Source organism: Crocodylus siamensis, chromosome 14 (genome assembly GCF_052110815.1).
Source record: "Crocodylus siamensis isolate JL-2025a chromosome 14, ASM5211081v1, whole genome shotgun sequence".
NCBI classification, from domain to species: domain Eukaryota; kingdom Metazoa; phylum Chordata; order Crocodylia; family Crocodylidae; genus Crocodylus; species Crocodylus siamensis.
Window position 1 is genome coordinate 9,284,216 of NC_143408.1, and position 20,054 is coordinate 9,304,269.

General features: G+C 48.6%; 1 protein-coding gene across 1 annotated transcript in view; it reads right to left on the bottom strand.

Moving 5' to 3' along the window:
* Nucleotides 1-651: 651 nt before the first annotated feature.
* The window catches only part of LOC149853337 (excitatory amino acid transporter 5-like), a 69,276-nt gene continuing 49,873 nt past the window's right edge, over nt 652-20,054 (bottom strand). The window contains exons 10-12 of the mRNA XM_090027749.1: nt 3,413-3,506; nt 1,826-1,989; nt 652-763 (exon numbers count right to left, since the gene is read on the bottom strand). Coding sequence (XP_089883875.1) covers nt 1,855-1,989; nt 3,413-3,506 — 229 coding nt within the window. The 3' untranslated portion in view covers nt 652-763; nt 1,826-1,854. The remainder of the gene's footprint in view (nt 764-1,825; nt 1,990-3,412; nt 3,507-20,054) is intronic.

Genomic DNA, 20,054 nt, shown 5'->3' on the forward strand with positions numbered 1-20,054 from the left:
AACTTGACGATATTACCATGGATAATCATGTTGTTGGAGCATATAACATTAGGGTGAAAGGGGGAGCAAGAATAAACTTGTAATATCATGTTGAAATTACAGCAGTTCATGCATTGACTCTCTAAAGGCTTATTTAAATAGGTTAATCAATCAGCTGTCCTCAGCTGGCACGCAAACTAACCATCACTGTTTTTTTTGTAGGTGTTATATGTCCATAATGTCCCTCTTTGCCCTGCTTCCAGCTTCTTACCACTGTTGCAGATCCAGTCATCATGTGGGTCAAAGATGTCATTTACATTTTGTTTAAATACAAAAAAATGAAAGAAAATATTTGTGTGGTTGTATAAGCACATGGCTGCATTTGTATTTGGAATGTGGAACATGCAGTTGATATTTTCTTCCAAGAATAGATAAAACAATATGATTTTTAAAAGTGTGAATATTTGCTTCAGTACGACAGAACTTTTGGGTCTGGTATGTAAAATGGTTGTTTTTGACACACATCTCCTTTATTTTAAATTCTGGAAAACTTCTGAAGTATTTCCTAAGAGGAAAAAGTAGCAGCTATTTCTCCCAGGGGCTTTTCTCTCTTTCCTTTAGATAATATAAAGGAACAGGTCTTGCATACACCTCCAAATCACCTGCAGATCACTCTTCACTCTCTTGGGCTTTGATCTGACTCCTGTTGAAATTAATGGGAGATTTTTCCATTGGCTTTTCAAGAAGCTATTCCAGTCCCTTATACAATTCAGTGCGTTTCTTTCTAGAGAATATAAAAGAAGTTATTATGAGTTCAGTAAAATGCAAACATTTTTATATTGAAATGATAATGACAAATTGGGGAAAAAATGAATAATGTTTTAGGTGCCTGATGATTTAAAAAAAAAAAATCATTACAAGTTTTGTATATGCAACTGCCTTTCTCATTTCCATTCCATGCCTGCATACAGTTTCTATTTGCTTGTATTTGGATTCCATGTATTACAAAGAAACAAACCAACAAACAACATGAATAGACATTTAAAGTTTGTGTTTGACTCGCAACATGCAGATTTTGCTGTTATTTCCCAGATGTATCTTTTTTTTTTTTAAATGGTGAAGATCTAGTCACGTTGTAGCTATATACAGTAGTCATTTGCGCTCCCAGTGATTACTGGGAGCCTTGATTAGCACATACTGATTAAAAATGAGTGAGGAAAAATTGAAAATATCAAACAACTCTGCTCCTAATAAACACTGTTTGGAAAATCCAAATTTGCCCCAGTAGACTGTTCCTGAAAGATTATCATAATTTAGATTTTGGATTGTAGACAGAAAGTCTACTTAAAATCTTTATTTTAGACCACACAAAATCTTTGTATAAAAAAAGAAAATTACAAAACAGCATAATCTCTCAACACTAAATATAACAGAGCCAACAGTGCTGACTGGAGAATGTTTTCTAGTCCTACCCAGCCCCATTTTATTATTACTTGCTAAAATGATCCTGTAAAAGCTGTTGATTCTTCCATCTTAAAAAAAAAAAAAAAAAGTACGGAGAAACTAGTGGTGTGACACCTTTAAAAAACCCCCCAAAACTGCTGCTTTGTACAATCAAGGAAGCCACTTTATAAATGTATCCCACCAGTCTCAAGCAATTGGCACCATTGCTTCCTAACTCACTTCTGAGCAGCACAGCTACACTTGGCTGTCACATTTTGGAGCATTGTAGACCTCTCCATAGGAAAAGGGAATTTTTCTGCTGCTGAATACACAGAGAAATGCCTCATTCTCTAGGATACCGGCAAACAGAATTTAAAGTGGCAGCATTTTAGCACCAAAGTACCTTTTTAGCACATGGAAATAATGCAGCTGTTACACCCGACAGATGCTATAAATAATTCCTGTTCCAGACAAAGTTTCTTCAGTTATTTCTATCACATAATCTCTGGGGTAGAGAAGCGAAGCCTCTACAGAAGGCAGTTTGTCCATGTTGCTGACTGGATCTTGCTGCAGAAAAACCCAGAAAAATCTGCTCTTAATTTTGCTCCTCAATCTACCCATTTTTTGGTGGCTTGCGACCTAAAAGTGGGTCGTGAGCAGGATCCCACAAAAACCCAGTGAAGCACAGCTTTTCCCCTGCAGGCTGGCAGCATTCCAGCCAGCAAGTGGCTGCTTGGGACGATTGGAGGCAGCGGGCACACATGCGTCTGTGCGCGCAGATGTGCGTGTCCAGCATAGAGCAAGGCCAGGTAATGGGAGCAGCCCCAGCTGCTGGATGCAGGTTAGTGAATGGGAAGTGGGGGATGGAAGTCCAAGGGACTGTCCGGAGGGCTGGGGGGTGTCTGGCTGTTGGTTTGCGTGCATACCCACCTGCTGGTGCTCAGGATGATGGCTGGGCACAGCTATGGCAGGGCGAGGGGGGTGGGGGCAAAGGACTATGGATCGGAAGTGAGAGGCACCAGCATGGTCCAGGGGGCAAGGGGCTGTGACAAGGGGCACCAGCAGGACTGGAGGGGAGGGGCGCGCAGGGGATTGTGGGTTGGGACAAGCCACTGATTTTTGGCAAATGGGTCCTGGTACAAAAAAGGTTGAGAACCGCTAATTTAGTCCAACCCCCTGCTCAAAGTAGGGCCATCCTCAGCTAGATCATTTCAACCAGGGCTTTGCCTTTCTGAGCCTTAAAAACCTCCACGGATGGAGCTTCCATCACCTCTCTGGGTAACCCGTCCCAGTGCTTCACCACCCTCCTAGTGAGAGTTTTTTCCTAATATCTAACCTCAACTTCCCTTGCTACAACTTGAGCCCATTGCTCCTTGTTCTGTCATCTGGCACCTCTTTGGAACCACCTTTCAGGGAGTTAAATGCTTTTATCTAATCCCCCGTCTTGATCTTCTCTTCTGCAGACTGAATAATCCCAGTTCCCTCAGCCTCTCCTCACAAAAGAGGCTGTCCCCCAGCCCCCAAACCATTTTCACTGCCCTCCTACTGGACTCTCTCTGGTTTGTCCACATCCTTTCTGTAGTGGAGGGGCCCAAAACTGGACACAGTACTCCAGATGTGGCCTCACCAGTACCAAATGAAGGGGAAAAATTGCTTCCCTCTATCTGCTGGCAACACTCCTACTAATGCAGCCCAGTATACCATCAGCCTTCTTGGCAACAAGGGCACACCGCTGGCTCATATATTCAGCTTTATTGTTCACTGTCACCCCCAGGTCACTTTCTGCAGAGCTGCTGCCCAGCCAGTCGGCCCCCAGCCTGTCCTGGTGCATGGGATTCTTCTGTCCTAAGTGCAGGACTTTGCACTTGAACCTCATGAGATTTGTTTTGGCCCAATCCTCCAATTTGTCTAGGTCTCTCTAAATCCTAGCCCCACCCTTTGGTGCATCTACTATCGCCCCTGTTCCCTTCTCTCCCAAAGTAATACATACTTTCTCTGGTGCAAAATCTTGTTTGCAGATGTGTGCTATGATACCAGCAGCCAGTGCATCACCTAAGACATTGGTCACTGTTCGAAATCGATCCCTAGAAGGAAATAAATGTAAGAAGAACCAGTCAGTTTTGCTGAAAGAAATGTAGTGACGGATGTTAGGTTAATCATCCTAGCTTTTCTCTGTGTGAACAGATTTGGTTAGAACTCGATATAACTCTTTTTATTATTATTATAATTCTTTTTCCCCCTCAAGCCCCACTATAAAATTGCACTCAAACTTTTACGCTGGGTTGACCAATAATCGCATCCTCTATGGTCTTAACTATTGTACTTGCAGTATTTTTGTGCATGTAGTAAAAGTACCAAATAAAAGCATGTACTGCAGTTTTATTTTAGCATTTTAGTGCATTAACCTGTTAGGTCCATTCCTTAATTATTTGATTCTCCTGTTGTATCTTGTGAAGGTCTTTACAAGTAGTGATTGGCATATGTTCAAGGAGCTGCTGGGTTTTTTTTCTAAATTTGAGCTTGAAAATGTCAGCTTGATTTTATGAATTATTATCAGATCAATGTGGTAAATCACATTTTGCATTTCAATGGTCCTTTTCCTATAGTGGGTGTTCTAAGTGGCTTAAAGTGTTTTTTACACAATACCACAATTTTTTTCACCCACTTTGGCATGCAGCTACCTCTGCAGTAAATTTTGGTAGGTATTCAAAGGAGCAATCGTGGGTGATTCCGTTCTAAGTTGTCTATTTACAAAAAATGTTAATTACAATTATTTTAAAATCTAAACATAAAAAGATTTTATAATTATTTTAATTCAGAGAAATCAGAATTAACTTTTGCATATAGTACTACTGAGACTACTGCTACTGAACAGCTGTCTCCAGTTTGGGTGTCCGTGCTTTTAAAAAGATGTTCAAGAATTGAAGGCACAGAACAGAGAGAAATGTCTGGAATTGAAGGTTGATTCAAAAAGAAAGAAAAAAAAAGATTAAAGGTCTGGAAAATGCATCTTGCAACAAAGATCCCTGAAATGCTTGAAGTGTAATTTGCAATGAAAGTCAGTGGGATTTTGTAACAGTCTGTCCCCTTAAGGGAGGGGAGCCAGCCCTGTTGAGGAAGCCCAGCTGTGGGACATTTGGGTAATGAGGGAATGTCCTACCGGGAGTTTTAAAAGCTCCTGGAAGAGAAAGCAAGGAGGAGAAGGAAGCAAGCTGTGAAGGACAGGAGAGGACAGAGTGACTTTGGTGTAGTTGTTTATGGAAGGACTGAATTCTGTTTTGAACAACTGGCTGAGGAGCAAATTTGCTTGAAAAAGGCAGCAGGCTAAACAACCAACTGATAGACTTGTAGGCTAAGGGTGGGGGGCAGCTCCCAATGCTATGTGCACCCCAAGAGGGCATGAGGGGCATGTGCCCCTGAATCTGCATGTGGGGCAGGGCAGGCTGGGGCTGTGCTGGGCTCTTCTCAGCGGGAGGCTGGGCCAAGCTGAACTTGGGGCAGGCAGCGGTGGCACTGGGCGGAGGGTTGCAGGGGGCAACAGTGAATTCAGAAGTGGCTGCAGCCCCCGCTACCCCATATCCCCGCTCTCATGGGCCCCTGCAGGGAGAGAGGGAGCGGGGGTGGGGAAGGTGCTGCCCAGCTGGAGCAGAGCACAGGATGGAGCTGTCAGCGGCTCATTTGGGGGGCATGGTGGGGTGGCTCCCACCACTGCATGCACCCTAGGAGGGCATGGGGGGTGCATGGCCCCAGATCTGCATGCAAAGCATGGTGTGCTGTGGGACTCTGGGGGCTGGGGCCAAGGCAGCACTGGGCTGTTCTCGGCAGGAGTGCTGGGTCGGACTGTGGTAGGAGGGAGGGTCGGGGGGTTACGGCAAATTCTGGGGTGGCTGCAGCCCCCCCACCCATAGCCCTGTCCTAACACTGCTGCCACCCACCCTAAACACAGCCTGGCGCAACTCCAGCCCTAGCTTGCCCACACCCTGTGCACAGATCTGCGGACATGTGCCCCCATGCCCTCCCGGGGTGCATGCAGCAGCAGGAGCTGCCACTCCCTGCACCACCCCGCCAATGAGCTGCTCACAGCTCTGTCCTGCACTAAGCCCCTGCCCCAGCCCCACTTCCTCCCTCTCAATGGGGGCCTATGGGAGCAGGGCTACATGGGACAAGGATGCAGCCACTCCAGGATTCACCGTAGCCCCCTCGACCTGCCCCCCCCACCCCCCCAGCGCTGCTGCAGCCCACCAGGAGCACAGTCCAACCCACTCCCCCACTGGGAAGAACCCAGTGCCCCAGCCCACCGTGCGCAGATCTGGGGGGTGCACACCCCCCATGCCCTCCCAGGGTGCATGCGGTGGCTGCCCACCTTCCCCTCATCCCCTGGACAAGCCACTTGCAGCTCTGTCCTGTGACCTGCTCCACCCTGCTCCAGCTGAGCAGTGCCTGCCCCTGTCCCACTCCCTCACCACGGGGCCTTGATCTTCCCCCTCCCTTAAAAAAGAGAAAAAGAAAAAGGAGTACATGAGCTGAAACTTTGAGATAAAAGGAGCACACTTGTTTTAAAAAGTTGCAAACCCCTCCTGTAATGCAAATAACCACTTTTTGAGGACCTGTCCATGTGAATCCCAATGAGCACTAGCCTGTTTGGTGATTATTGTGAGAAGTCCTGCTTAAACTTGGGCATTGCTGCTGAGGTTTGTCCTCTGTCCTCCAGGCATGACGTTTTCATATTATGACTTAGTTTTATTAAGATAGCTCCACTCCAACTACTACCTATATTCATGAAAAACACGTGCTCCCGGAGGCTGGGAGGCACAGTAGCGGTGTTGGTGGCAGGAGCATGACACAAGCTAGTGGGGACTGCCCACAGGTGGCCACAGCAGTGTCAGTGGGAGGGGGGAGTGGGGGGTGGTGAGCGGGGACTGCCTGCAGCCAGCCACCATCCACGCTGTCAGCGATGGCGAGCGGGGACTGCCCACAACTGCCAGGAGCCATGTGAGCGGCAAGGGAGGGGGGCAGTGACTGCCCACAAAAGCCGATGGCCACCATCAAAGCTGCCAATCTCAGGGGGGGCATGTGCCCTCCCTCCCTGTGCCACCCCTAGGTATTGCCTATGCCTATATTAGTAGTTACACAGGCAACAGTGAAGGCTGCCATAAGATGGGAAGGAGTGGTATCATAGCTGTGACAGTCCAGGAAATGTGAGAGGCAAAGATTTTTTTGTGGGTGAGATCTTTTATTGGACCAACTATGTGGTTGGGATAAACTTAGTCTATCTCAGGAGCTGCAGCAATTAATACTGCCACCATTCAACACACTGCCAAATTTCCAGACTTGGGGTGGGCCTGCAGCCTGGTTGATGTGGCTCCCAGGCTTAGTCATTAGGCCTGTGCAAAGCGGCTAGTATTCACTTCGGATTCGGCCAATTCGGTGATTCGAATCACTGTCCCAATTCAATTCAGCTTTCTCCGAATCAAGCAGGCCAGACCCAGTGGTTGCCCTGCCTGCCCCAGCTCCCGGCACTTTGGGGGGAAAAAAGCCCCAGCTCACCAGATGCTGCTGGGCAGGGGGGCGATCCCTGCTGTCCCCTACTGCTCCATGCTGCATGGGGGCTCGCACGAGCCCCCCTCCTTCACTCCCCCAGGCCCCCACGGGTGCCTTGCCCGGGCCAGCTCCGGCCCTTTTAAGAAAAAAAAAACCAACCCTGAAACCCCACCCAGACTCGCTGCTCCTGGTAGGTAGGCCCTCCTTTAAAGATGCATTCAGTTTTTTCTTAAGTATCCTGGTTGGGCAAGAATCTGAGAGGGGAGCAGTCGTTGGACCTACATTTTGGCTTCCCAGGGACTGAGGGGGTGGTATAATGAAGGGCTTCAGTTAAGCGGGGAATGAGCACATAGCTTGTTATTAGAAAGATAGCTTTAACTGAGCAAACAGTGCAAGGGAGCTCATTGTTAGCAATTGCCAACATGCAGGCCTCGGATGTGATCAGTGACTGACAGTGGCGTACCGGCGGGATGGGGCCATGCTGGCTGGGCCCTCCATAGGGTACTCAGAAGTGGTGTGGAGAAGCCTCTGGTGTTTCTAGGCTTGGACCCCCCGGCTCGGCGGTTGGCTGCAGATGGGGGACGGGGCGGCACAAATGCAAGTATTGACCCCTGAGCACCAGAGACCCATGGTACGCCCCGGTGACTGAAATACAACAGTGACAAGTACAGCCTCTGGAATTAACATAAGCCTAATTATTATAATATGTGTTTAAGGTTGTATTATTAGCCATTAGTGAACTGTCCAATGAAGTATGCTCTCGGGGCACACCAGAGAAGTGGTGCAAGGACACCCTAAAGATATTTCTAAAGAGTTTTGGCATTGACCCGGAGTCATGGGAGCAAATCGCTCATGCCCATCCACCTTGGAGGTCATTGGTCCAGAGTGGAGCACTGGCCTTCAAGCAACAGTGCACAGCAGAGGCAGTGAGGAAGCGCGTGGCCAGGAAAACAAGGACCTCTCGTTTCCAGTCCTTGTCGTTCCCCATGTCCCTGCTGCAGAAGATTGTTCAGGGCAAAGCTTGGGTTTATAAGTCACCTGCGTTACCCACGCAACTTAGCCTCCACCCCCACCCTCTCTCTCCTCTCTTCCTTCTCCTTTTTGCTTTCCTTCTCCCTTTCTCTTTTCTTCCTCCCTTTTTTCCCCCCGATTCCCTTCTCTCTTCTCCCCTCAACCCCCACTAGATGCGGTTATCTTTGCTTGTGAAGGATGAACAAACATTAGCCATAAGTAGTAGCATTGGGAAGTAAACCTTGGAAAGCTTCAAAAGGAGACTGGACACACACCTTGCTGGGGTTATTTGACCCCAGCTGTCTTTCCTGCCCAGAGCACCCCAGACCCAATGATTTCATGAGGTCCCTTCCAGCCCTAAACTTCTGTGAATAAAATTTGCTGGTTGGGGACACTAGGATCAGATGAGATTGGCCACATCCAGACTAGGTGGCCATGTGGTATGTGGCACCTAGTACATGCAGCTGTTCTCCTACGCTGCAAGGGAGCAGTGTGGCGTGGGGAGTTTTGACCCCTGGTTATTCTGGAGTAAAAAGAAAAAAGCAGAGTAGTGCATGCAGGGCGAGCACACTGCTCAAAAGCAGAGCCTGGCCAGCTGGAGCCATGCTCCTGCTGCCAGCCAGGCTCCAAGTGGCAGAGCCCCTGCTGCTGCAGCCCCAGGAGGCCCACAGGACCCCAGGTAAGGCTGCTGGGGCCAGCCCAGTGCTGGCCCCAGGCTCTTTTACCCCACCAGGGGTAACTCGCCATGCACCAGGAGGCAGGTAACACAGACACTCCCCAGGGACAACTAGCAGCAGCATGAGGTGTGCTGCTGCTTCTTGTCCCTGGGGAACCAAATGTCCATGCTCATGTGGATTTGGCCATCAGGTGCAAACAACTGCTTTTTGAAACATCTTATTACTACTTAGAAGTAACAGCTGTAATAACTTAATGTTTTTTGTTTTGATGGGAAGAACTGACTTGTGTAGATAGTAAGATCTTGTTGACTGAACATGGTACAGAGGAAATGTATAATTGCTTGTCGCCAGTATTGAACAAGGATGCCAAGAATGCTCCAAAAGTCTGTTTCTGAGTGATAACTAACTTGGTCAGCAAAGGAAAGAAAGCATTTGTACATCCAACAGAGCCACATCAGACTACATAGAGCACAAGCCCTAAGAAAAACACATAATAAAAGGAAGACCTTAAATTAAATTATCCTACTATGCTAGATCATAGCTTTAGCTGATAGTAATAATTAGCGCAACCAAATGTACTGAATATAGCTTTATAAAAGATGTTTGCAGAGGTACATCCAAGGGAGGTACACTGGTGCACCCCATTTAATTCTGCTACAGGCAGACCTCGACTTGCGACTTTTCAAGTTACGATGAATAATACTTACGACCTTTATCATTTACATCCTGTTTCAAGGGTCTGATGCGGGTTTCGACTTCACAATGCTCAACACAGTTGCCTCCAGGTGGTAAGTCTGTCGTGGTGGAAGGGGAGGGGGGAGGGAAGGGGCATGGATGGGAAGATCAATGCCCCCACAGTGAGGGAGGTACTGGGGCTGGGACAAGCACTGCCCAGCTGGGCCAGGGAGGGTGCAAGGAGGATGTGGACAGCTCCTGCTGCTCTGCTGCCAGTCTGGGGGGGCATGGGGGGGTGCCCCCAATCTGTGCAGGGCAGGTGAGGCTGGTGCTGTGCTGGGCTGCACTCCAGGCAAGTGGCAGAAGGTACTGGGAGTGGGGGCTATGCCCTCCCACCGCATGCCCAGCTCGAGTGGGGTGGGTGCTGGATGGAGCCACTGCACTGCCTCTGGACAAGTGGCGCACAGCAGGAAGAGCCACCCCAGCCTCCCAGATGAGCTGTGGGTTTGTCACGCACCCCCCATCCTCCGGCTGGGTGAGCAGTGGCAGGGCATGGGGAGGGTGCCCCTGGATCGGGGTGGGGTGGGTGGAAGAGAGGGGGTTATGGGAGGGGCTGCAGCCACCCTAAAATTCATCGTAGGCCCCCCCATAACCCTTGCCACCCACCAGAAGTGCAGCCTGGTGCGGCCTCCACCCTGCCCACCTTGCCCCAATCCAGGAGCACACACCCCCAGCCCATGCCCTGCCACTGCTGTGCCTCACCCATCTGGGGTGGGGGAAAGGACAAAGGTGTGGCTTGTCTGGGATGTGCAGGGAGGCTGGGGTGACTCCTGCTGCTGTGCGCCACCTATCTTGAGGCAGCACAGCGGCTCCATCGTGACCCTGCCCCACCCAGGCTGGGTGAGCACTAGGACGGCATAGCCCCTGCTCCCAGTGCCTTCCACCGCCCACCTGGAGTGCAGCCCCCGCCCCGCCTGTGCCGCACAGATCCAGTGGCACACGCCCCCCGCCCCCCATGCCTCCCAGACCGGTGGCATGCAGCGGCAGGAGTCACCTCGCCCCCAACCTGCACCCCCCCAGCCTCTCCCTCACTGTGGGGGTGTTGATCTGCCCCCCCATGCCCCTTCTCCCCACAACAACAGACTTACCTGCCAGACTCAGCTGTATCGAGTGTCGTAAAGGAACCAATTCTCCATTTATAACATTGTTCCTATGGGAAAACTGGTTCCGAGTTACGTCGTTTTGACTTAAGATGTGGTTTTCAGGAACCAATTGCGTCGTAAGTCTGAGGACTGCCTGTATACCCAAAGTTTAAAAGCAACTGCCTGATAGTGGCAGCAACATCTCTGGTTAGGCAGTGCTGAGTGAATCAACTGACTTCGTTGTTCATTATAATCTACCTGATCCTTCATAAACTCTACGTTCCACAGGTGTTAACAACCCTCTCTTCTTTTTGATGGTCTTGATGTTCCACCAATCAAGCTATCCTTCATTCTGCAATTCTGCTGTCTGTTAGCTGCTCCTGGTAATGAAACCCTGCAGATTGTGTTCAACTTCATTGAAAGAAGTTATATTTGTTTTTGCTTCACTCTTAAACAGAAAAATACAGCCCAGGGCCCCAGGATCAAGTTCTAGATCTGCCCATGGATATAAGTGTTAAGTTTCTTATGAGAACAAAGCGATCTTGTTGATGAAGACTCTAAATAAGGTGAAGGGAAAACAGGACACTGTAGAGAAGTACTCCATGAGGTTGAAGGGAAGGAGGTAGAAATAACCTTCACAAGAGCATCAGTTCTACTTGATATCTTCTAGGTCCATAAGAGAACTCATTCAGTTTCATTTCAGAGATTTCAGTGATACAAAGACGTTTGACTAGAACTAGCCAAAGAACGATTATTAGAATATTAGAACAAGCTCTCTCTAAGCAGAGGGCATTGCCTGAAGAGAAAAGGAGAGGAACTGCCAGTCTGTGCGCCACCTCCCCACACCTCAACTGGTAAGAAACTCTATTATGCTGTATTATTAGCTAGATGGGCATTTGAGTAAGTATTTGGTTTTGTGCGTTTGGGGTGTGATAATCAAAGATCAGGCTGTATATTTGTCACTTGCCTCTTTTCTGAATGGATAGTGATAATTAAGGGAATTGTAACTACCTTGATTTTGTGTTTAAAAGTGTAATCATTAAGGGAATTGTAGTTGTACCTTTATCTTGGGGCTAAGCTTACAAAAGGCATCCTGTTCACACATGGGTTGTAATCTTGTCTCTCTAAAGGCTGAATGGTAATACGTTTTTGGCAACAAACAAAACAAAACAAAAAAGGGGGTAGGGGGTGGGGAGTAGAGTTCTGCCCGTGTGGCAGAGTGGTCAGTATAGCTGTTGGGTGGGAGAAGTGACATAGCATGGAAGGCCTGGAGGACTGACCAGATCTGTCACAGACATGGGCGACTAGTGTCGCCTTAGACTGGGGGGGGGGGGGGCATGTGTCCCCCCAGCCAATCTTGCTGACTGGGAGGCGGGGTTCCCCTGCGGTCAATCACAAGATGGCTGATTGCTGCGGCTTCTGGGAGTGGCTGCGGCTGCTTGTGGGAACACAATGGCACTCCACTCCCTGGCTGGCACTTGTAGGGGTGGCACTGGCACGCCCACCTGCCACCCCTGCCCATTGTCTAAGTGAGGACCACAGCCAGTCAGGGAGTGCACCAGTGCTCTTGGGGGTGCACGTGCACCCCCTATGCATCGCCACTGGTCGCAGACCTGGGGAAGGTCACTGATGTCCAGAAGCTTGTCCAACAGCTCTCTCAAGTATGCAGTTTATCTAATAAAAGGTATCACAAAAAATCCTTGCCCCTTGATGGGTAAAGGCAGTTTTGGATTGAGGTGGGTATCACAAGTATTCTTCTCAGAGCAGATACAGTAGTACCAGAAGTCCTGGAAAATTTTAATCGTGACTTTTTTTTTTTCTTTCAGGTCATTGATAAAAATGTTAAACAGTATAGGGTTAAGAACCAAATCCTATTGGGCCTCTCAAGAGACAGCTGCTCAGCACAAATTTCCTGTTTATTATTATAATTTTGTGACTGTCGCTTACTCATTTTGTAATATATTTTGTTTGTATCCTGTAGATCTTTTATGATTCTAATTTATTACGACATCTTGCGGTACTAAATCAAGCAACTCAAAAACCTATTAACTTTATTGACCAAATTTTGCGTTCTCAGAGAAGGAAAAAAAAAACGGGTGGCAAGTTAGTTTGAGAACATCCATTTTCTGTAAACATTTTGATTTGTATTATATTCCTAGCCTTTTGGTTCTCAATCCAAAGAACCAAAGACCTTGCCTAATAATTTTGCCTAGGACTGAAGTCAGGTTAACAGACCTGTTACATGGGTCGTTCCAGATACGCATCTGCAAGTATTTGCACAGTGTTAACTTTTTTTTTTTTTCTCCAGTTCTCTGGAACTTCCTGGGTGCACTAAGACTTATAGGAAATAAATTTGACAAGATTGCACCCTGGCTGCTCTTTTTGCACTTCAGTATACAGGCTTCCTTTGCTTTATCTGGGTTCTACATGTGCACATTTGCTCTTATGTACAAGTTGTATGGGCCTGCTGATATTAAAAAGGGCTGTGTAGTAGCTGCTCAGCATCCACTGATCATTGCTGGCAGGGAAAGCATTTTACCATCGCACAACAGGAGTGCATCAGAACATTTTGTGTTTTCTGCTTCATTATTGGCAGTTCTAAAAGTCAGTGCCATTGTTTAGGGTTTTCTTTTAGGATTTGCTTTTTCTCCTGATAAACTGTATTACTACCTTTTAACTCAACTGGCCAGAGATTTCTCCTTGTATTGTAGGCTTGCTTTCTCTTTTGGGAGCTTTTTAAATTGTAGCAGGCTTACCTTTCAGAGCTTGGGTTGAATCCCAGGCTTGAGATCTTGCTGTTTTGATTGGTGGAGCCCATCCACCAATCAGGAGGCAGCGAGAGAAATAATATCATGCCCCTTTCCTGAGGGGAAGGCAAGAAGAGCTCCCTGGACCTGATTGAAGACTGTAAACTGTAAGGTCCGGATGACTTCAGGGGCGGAGCCTTGGAGCGAATAAAAGGAGCTGCCAAGGGGCAAATGCATTGGGGAGAGAGAAAAGAGAAGAGCGGGGCTTAGAAGAGCTGAGGAGACCTGCTCAGCAGGGTGAAGCAGTAGCCCAGGAAGAGCCCCTGAAGACTTCTATCAGCAGGGCATGTGGTACGGCTCCAGCAGTTAGGCTCTCGGTGCACAGCACGGCGCACGGTGTCCAGACCCTGGGAGCTGCGGAGGCAGCTCACATCTGCAACCTCTGGCGTGCAGCCAGAGACACGGTGCATAGGCTGGTGCATGGAGCAGGATCTTTGGAGCCCCTGGGGCGGCTCAGGTCCTCAACCCCCAGAACGAGGCTGGAAGCTCAGTGCAGGAGGCGCTCGCGGAGGGTGAGAGACCCTGGGAGCCGCTTGAGGTGGTTCGGGTCTACATCTGCTGACACGGGGCAGCAGCTCAGCGCAGATGACACTGCGCAGAGGGTCCGGGAACAGACCAAGCCCTGGCGCTGTCCAAGCCTCTAACCCCTAGCACAAGGCGAAGCACCCACTACACACAGTGGTGCATGTGGCCCTAAGCCAGGACAGCAGCAGCAGAGTCAGGCAGCAGGAAGACCCGGCAGGGAACGGAGCTTGACCTGGAGAACAAGAGGCAACTCTCCAGGACTGCAGAGTAGTGAGTTACCCTGGAGAGAGGGTCCCCACAGGGGAGGGATCCCCCGAGGGTTGCAATGGGACACCATGTGGGCCACTCCTGGGTGATAGCAGGGGAGCTTAGGAGTCTTTGGGGTCTTCCTCTGCTTTTTATTTTCCCCCATCTCCTTTCCTGTAGTGTTACCTTGGGAGTGGGGCCCCTGCCCTGGAGGGTACCCAGGTAGTCTAAGGACTGCTGATTATATTTGTGGACTGTGCCTTGCAGTTTATGGGAATAATTTGAAATAATAGTTTGTATATGAATAGAGGTGTAAGGTTGCCCAATCAATATATCAATATCCTTCAGTCTGATTTGTTCTATTGTTCATCTGTATTTTAAATGATAACTGTGTGTGTGTGTATGTGTATGCATGTGTGTAGGGTTTATTGTTTTGTAAACTTGTGTGCGCGCGTGTGTGTGTGTGTATATGTATGTATGTATATATGTATATAATCTATGTACTTGCCCTTTAATGGTTTTGGTGTAATAATAAATCTGTATATAATTACATTGATTGACTGGACCTGACTCTATAGGAGACGGAGGCAGCTGCTGGGCTGTTGTGTCCCTCCACAGCACGCTGCCCTGCCAATAATTCCCTCAATTGGAGAGGGAAGTACAATCCCATGTACACCCGGGCTACAAAATTGATCCCAGGCCTGCTGGTCAGATCCAGCCCATATAGTCATGTCATCCTGCCCACAAGGAATCCCCACGGATCTGCAGATATGGTGGCAGGGGAGCGATGGCAGCATTGCAGCTCCCCTGCTGCCAAATTTCCAGACCCGTAGGAAGAGACATGGCCCAGATAGTATGCTAGTTTGATCCACAGAGGTGGCTCAGATAGAAGTGGTGTGGGGCTGATTCTGCGGGACGGGGCTGAGCAGAGGCAGCATAGGGCCCTAGGAGATGGCATGGGGCCCTCATTTGGCAGCATGGAGCTGGGGCAGGTGGCATGGGTTTAATACTGGAAGGCAGAATCCAATCCAGCCCACAGATCAGCCCCATGCCACTCATCTGGTCCACAAAACCAAAAGGTTGAGCACTGATGTCCTAGTGCAGTGCTCCTTCTTTAGCCAAATGCCCCTCAGCTGAGCTTTCTTAACAAGGTTGACTTTCTCCTTAAACAGGCAGCCTGGCCTGTCACGTACATATTTGGAAGTAACAAGAATTTTTTATATAAAATTGGCATATTCTATTTGCTTCCAAATTAGGCTGTATATTTTGTTTTAAACCAGTAAAAGGAGGCAGATTTAGCTCTGGATCAGGAAAATCTTCTAAGAATAGTAGAACAATGGAACAAGCTGCCGGAGCAATTTATGGGATCTCCTTAGTTACCTGTCCAGTCTTTTCTTAAAACATCCATTTAGGATTAGTTTGGTTTAAGAATGACAAATCCTGCTTCTGTGAAGGGGATAGACTAAAACCCATAACATCTCATCCAAGTTTGATTCTAAATGCCTGGAAACAGCCAGTACAATTTTTCAATATAAATTATTATTTTTCCCACTTTTGACCATTTAAGCCATTCCAATCAGGCCATAATAAGTAATTTTAACTTATTTATGCAGCCCTTTCTACGATATTTCTTTACTAACAACTAGGTTGAATTGTTGCTTATAAATTAACTATTCCAATTCTTAGGGTAATATCTCTTCTCGGACCAGCCATGTTGGTGTGCCTTTATTGCCAAGAAGGCTAACAGCATAATGTACGTATAACAGCATATATGTGAAAAACACTTAATTTAATGATTTTCAGGAAAAATGCAAAATGGCAATTTAAACCTGGCTCTAATTATACCTTGACTTTAGCAAGGCTTTTGATATGGTCTCCCACTGCGTTCTTGCAAGCAAGCTAAGGGAGTATGGGTTGGATGAATGGGCTGTAAGGTTTATAGAAAACTGGCTGGATCATTGGGCTTAGAGGGTGGTAATTAAAGGCTCTCTGTCTAGTTGGCAGCTGGTCTCAAGTCGAGTGCCCCAGGGGTCAGTCAGACCAGGGGCCGGTTTTGTGCAATATCTTCATCAATGACCTGGAAGATGGTGTAGAGTGCACCCTCAGCAGGTTTGCAGATAACAACAAGCAGGAGGGAATAGTAGATACTAGGGCTGTGCAAAGCTTCGGTCCCCTATTTGATTCGGTGGCCAAATCTCTGAATCCAAATTGAATCAGGAGACACTTTAATCTCTCTGAACCAATTAGGAGAGATTCAGAAAGATTTGGTGATTCGGACATAGACACGGCTTTAAATGTTTTTTCTACATACCTCAAAGTAGCAGGTGGCTTGTGATGCTGGGGCCCATGGAGTGTCCCGCAGAAGTGTGGGGGGCTCGCCAGCATGCTTGGCAGGAGACCTGGAAGTGCTTCTGGTCCATTTCTGGGTCCACCAAAGAGCATGCAGGGGGGGCCCCCTGTGCCCCTTCCCCCAGCTCAGTGACTGGTGCCTCCCAGGTCTGTGGGGGCCCCTGGGGCCCCCCAAGGTCAATCGCTGAGCTGGGGGGGCACAAGGAGGGGCCCTACGTGCTCCCTGGTGGACCTGGAAGTGGACCAGAAGTACATCTCATCCACTTCCAGGTTCGCCGCCAAACATGCAGGCCCCCCCCCCCCCCCCAATGCTTCTGTGGGACGCTCCATCTGCCCCAGCATTGCAGCATTCATGAGCCATACTGGTACCTCAAGGTATGTAGAAAAAACATTTAAGGTTGTGTCTGTCTGAATCGCTGATTCTCTGAATTTCGGATTTGGATTCGGCTGAATCAAATCGGGGACAGTGATCTGAATCAATGAACTGAATCACGGCCCCCAGTTTGGGAATCTGAATCCGAATCGAATAGGGCTCACTTTGCGCACCCCTAGTAAATGCACTGGAGGACAGGGCTAGGATTCAGAGAGACCTAGACAAATTGGAGGATTGGGCCAAAAGAAATCTCAAGAGAGTTGACAAGGATGTGTACGAACAATCCCATAGGCTGTGGGCAAGTCGACAAGAAGCTGAATATGAGCCAACAGTATGCCCTTGTTACACAGAAGGCTAACGGTATACTGGGCTGCATTAGTAGGAGCATTGCCAGCAGATCAAGAGAAGTTCTTCTCTTCCATTTGGTATTGGTGAGGCCATGTCTGGAGTATCATGTCCAGTTTTGGGCCCCCTCACTACAGAAAGGATGTGGACAAATTGGAGAGAGTCCAGCGGAGAGCAACAAAAATGATTCAGGGGCTGGGGAACATGACTGATGAGGAGAGGCTGAGGGAACTGGGCTTATTTAGTCTGTAGGAGAGAAGACTGAGAGGGGATTTAATAGCAGCCTTTAACTCCCTGAAGGGGAGCCAAAGAGGCTGGAGCTGGGCTGTTCTCAGTGGTGGCAGATGACAAACAAGGAGCAATGGGCTCAAGTTGCAGCAAGGGAAGTTTAGGTTAGCTATAAGGAAAACTTTCTCATTATAAGAGTGGTTACGTATGGGAACAGATTAGCCAGAGAGATTGTGGAAGCTCCATCCTTGAAGGTTTTGAAGATCTGACTAGACAAAGCTTTGGCTGGGATGATCTAGTTGGGGCTGGTCCTGCTTTGAGCAGGGGGTTGGACTAGATGTGACCTCCTGAGGTCCCTTCCAACCCTAGTTTTCTATGAGTCTATGTAGTTGAGATACATTTTGTGCCTCTTGCATGATTTGTGGACCATTACAGCTATAACTTCACTATTTCAATGACTCACTCATTATCCAGACTTGGAATTCCTGTGTACAGGCAGTTAAGGAATTTCTTTTCCAAGTCCCAGAGTGTCTTGACTAGTTTTATATTTGACATCTTGATTTTGTGCTTAATAAAGCTCCATTGCTGTTTTCCTCTTCCTTTTTTTGTTAATTATCCTTCTGACTAGGTTAGCTGTGTGACGGTTCTGTAGAAGAGTGGTTTGCCATCTGCTGAGATGGAGGCCATCCAAAATGCGCTGGCTCTTTCCCTGTGGAAGTTGCAGAGAATCCTGTATCTTATACTACTTGCTTAGCCTGCAGTTCAGTTCCAAAATCTTCTGCCTTTGCCCACAGGATAGCAAGGAGAAGACCTGGACTTACGGAAGTATTTTTGGAGAATGGAAGAGCCAGGTGCCTTGCTCGTATCAAGTTTCACAGAGGAAAATGCACCCTTCCGATGTCCACTACTTTCCTCCCTTCCACACAAGGCAAGTTTCTTCTCAGCTTGTTTCCCCACACTCAGAAGAAGGATATTTGGCATGCTTTCAACATCGGGGGGGCTTGGAAAATATACCTGGATAAGACAAAGCTGTGTCATCACTACCTGCATCAAAGCCTACATCAGAGAAGTGTATGTGATATATTTTCAAAATCAGATACTGAGATGCAGGACCCAGCTTCAAACATATTGGCTGACTTTCGTCAATACTGAGCCCTAGGGCTATGAGAAGCTTCAGTCCCTGATTGGATTCAGTGGAGATTCGGCCTGATTTGGTGGCCAGATCTCGTAATCGAATCAGGAGACCCTTTACTCTCTCTGAATCGAATTGGAACCCTCTGAATTGATTCGGAAAGATCTGGTGATTCAGATCTAGATTCATAGATGTAGGGTCAGAGGGGACCTGAGCAGATCATCTAGTCTGACCCCCTGCCCTGGACAGGAACAAATACAGGGCTGATATGACCCCCTACTAAGTTTAAGCTCATATGACCCCAGCTAGGTAGGCATCAAGCCTCCTCTTAAAGACCCCTAAGGTAGGAGCCAGCACCACTTCGCTTGGAAGTTGGTTCCAGATTCTGGCTGCCCTGACCGTGAAGTAGCGCCTCCTGATGTCTAGCCTGAACCTACTCTTAATCAACTTGCGGCCGTTGTTCCTTGTTGCTGCAGGAGGTGCTCGGGGGAACAAGGTCCCACCTGTTCCCCCCTGGTCCCCCCAGGTAAGTTTATAGATGGCCACTAGATCCCCTCTCAGCCTTCTCTTGTGAAGGCTGAATAGGTCCTGGTCCCGTAGCCTCTCCTGATAGGACCTGCCCTGCTGCCCCCTGATCATGCGAGTGGCCTCCTCTGGACCCTCTTGATGCTGGCCTCATCCCTCCTGAAGTGCGGCGCCCAGTACTGGACGCAGTACTCCAACTGCGGCCTGACCAGTGCTGCATAGAGGGGGAGGATCACCTCCTTGGACCTGCTCATGATACAGCTATGGATGCATGCCAAGGTGCGGTTGGCCTTCCTGACATTGGTGACCCATTATGATGACTCCAAGATCCTTTTCTGCCTCTGCACTGATGAGAAGGGCATTCCCCAGCCTGTAGGTATGGTGCTGGTTCTTCCCCCCCAGGTGCAGCACCTTGCACTTGTCAGTATCAGACATAGACACAGCTTTAAATGTTTTTTCTACATACCTCTAGGTAGTGGGCGGCTTGTGAACACTGCAGTGCTGGGGCAGATGCAGCGTCCCACAGGAGCATGGGGAGCTCCCTGGTGCGCTCGGCAGCAGGTCTGGAAGTGGACCAGAAGCACTTCCGAGTCTGTTGGGAAATGAGCAGGGGAGCCCCCCTGTGCCCCTCCGGCTCAGCGACTGGTGCCTCCTGGGTATGGGGGAGCACCTGGGGTCCCCCCGTGGCCGATGGCTGAGCCAGAGGGGCATGGGGGCAGGGCCTCTGTGTGTTCCCTGGCAGACCCAGAAGTTGAGTTATAGATTCAGACACTAGGGCTGGAAGGGACCCCAGAAGATCGAGTCCAGCCCCTTGCCCCAGGGGCAGGAAGTCAGCTAGGGTCATAGGATCCCAGCAAGATAAACATCCAAATGTCTCTCGAAGGCGTTCCACCACTGGCGGCAGGCTGTTCCAAACCTTGGGGGTTTGGGCAGTAAAGAAATTCTTCCTTATGTCCAGCCTGAAACGGTCATGGAGAAGTTTGAGACTGTTCGACCTTGTCACCCCTTGGGGCGCTCTGGTGAACACCCCTGATAAACTTATAGGGGGCCACCAGA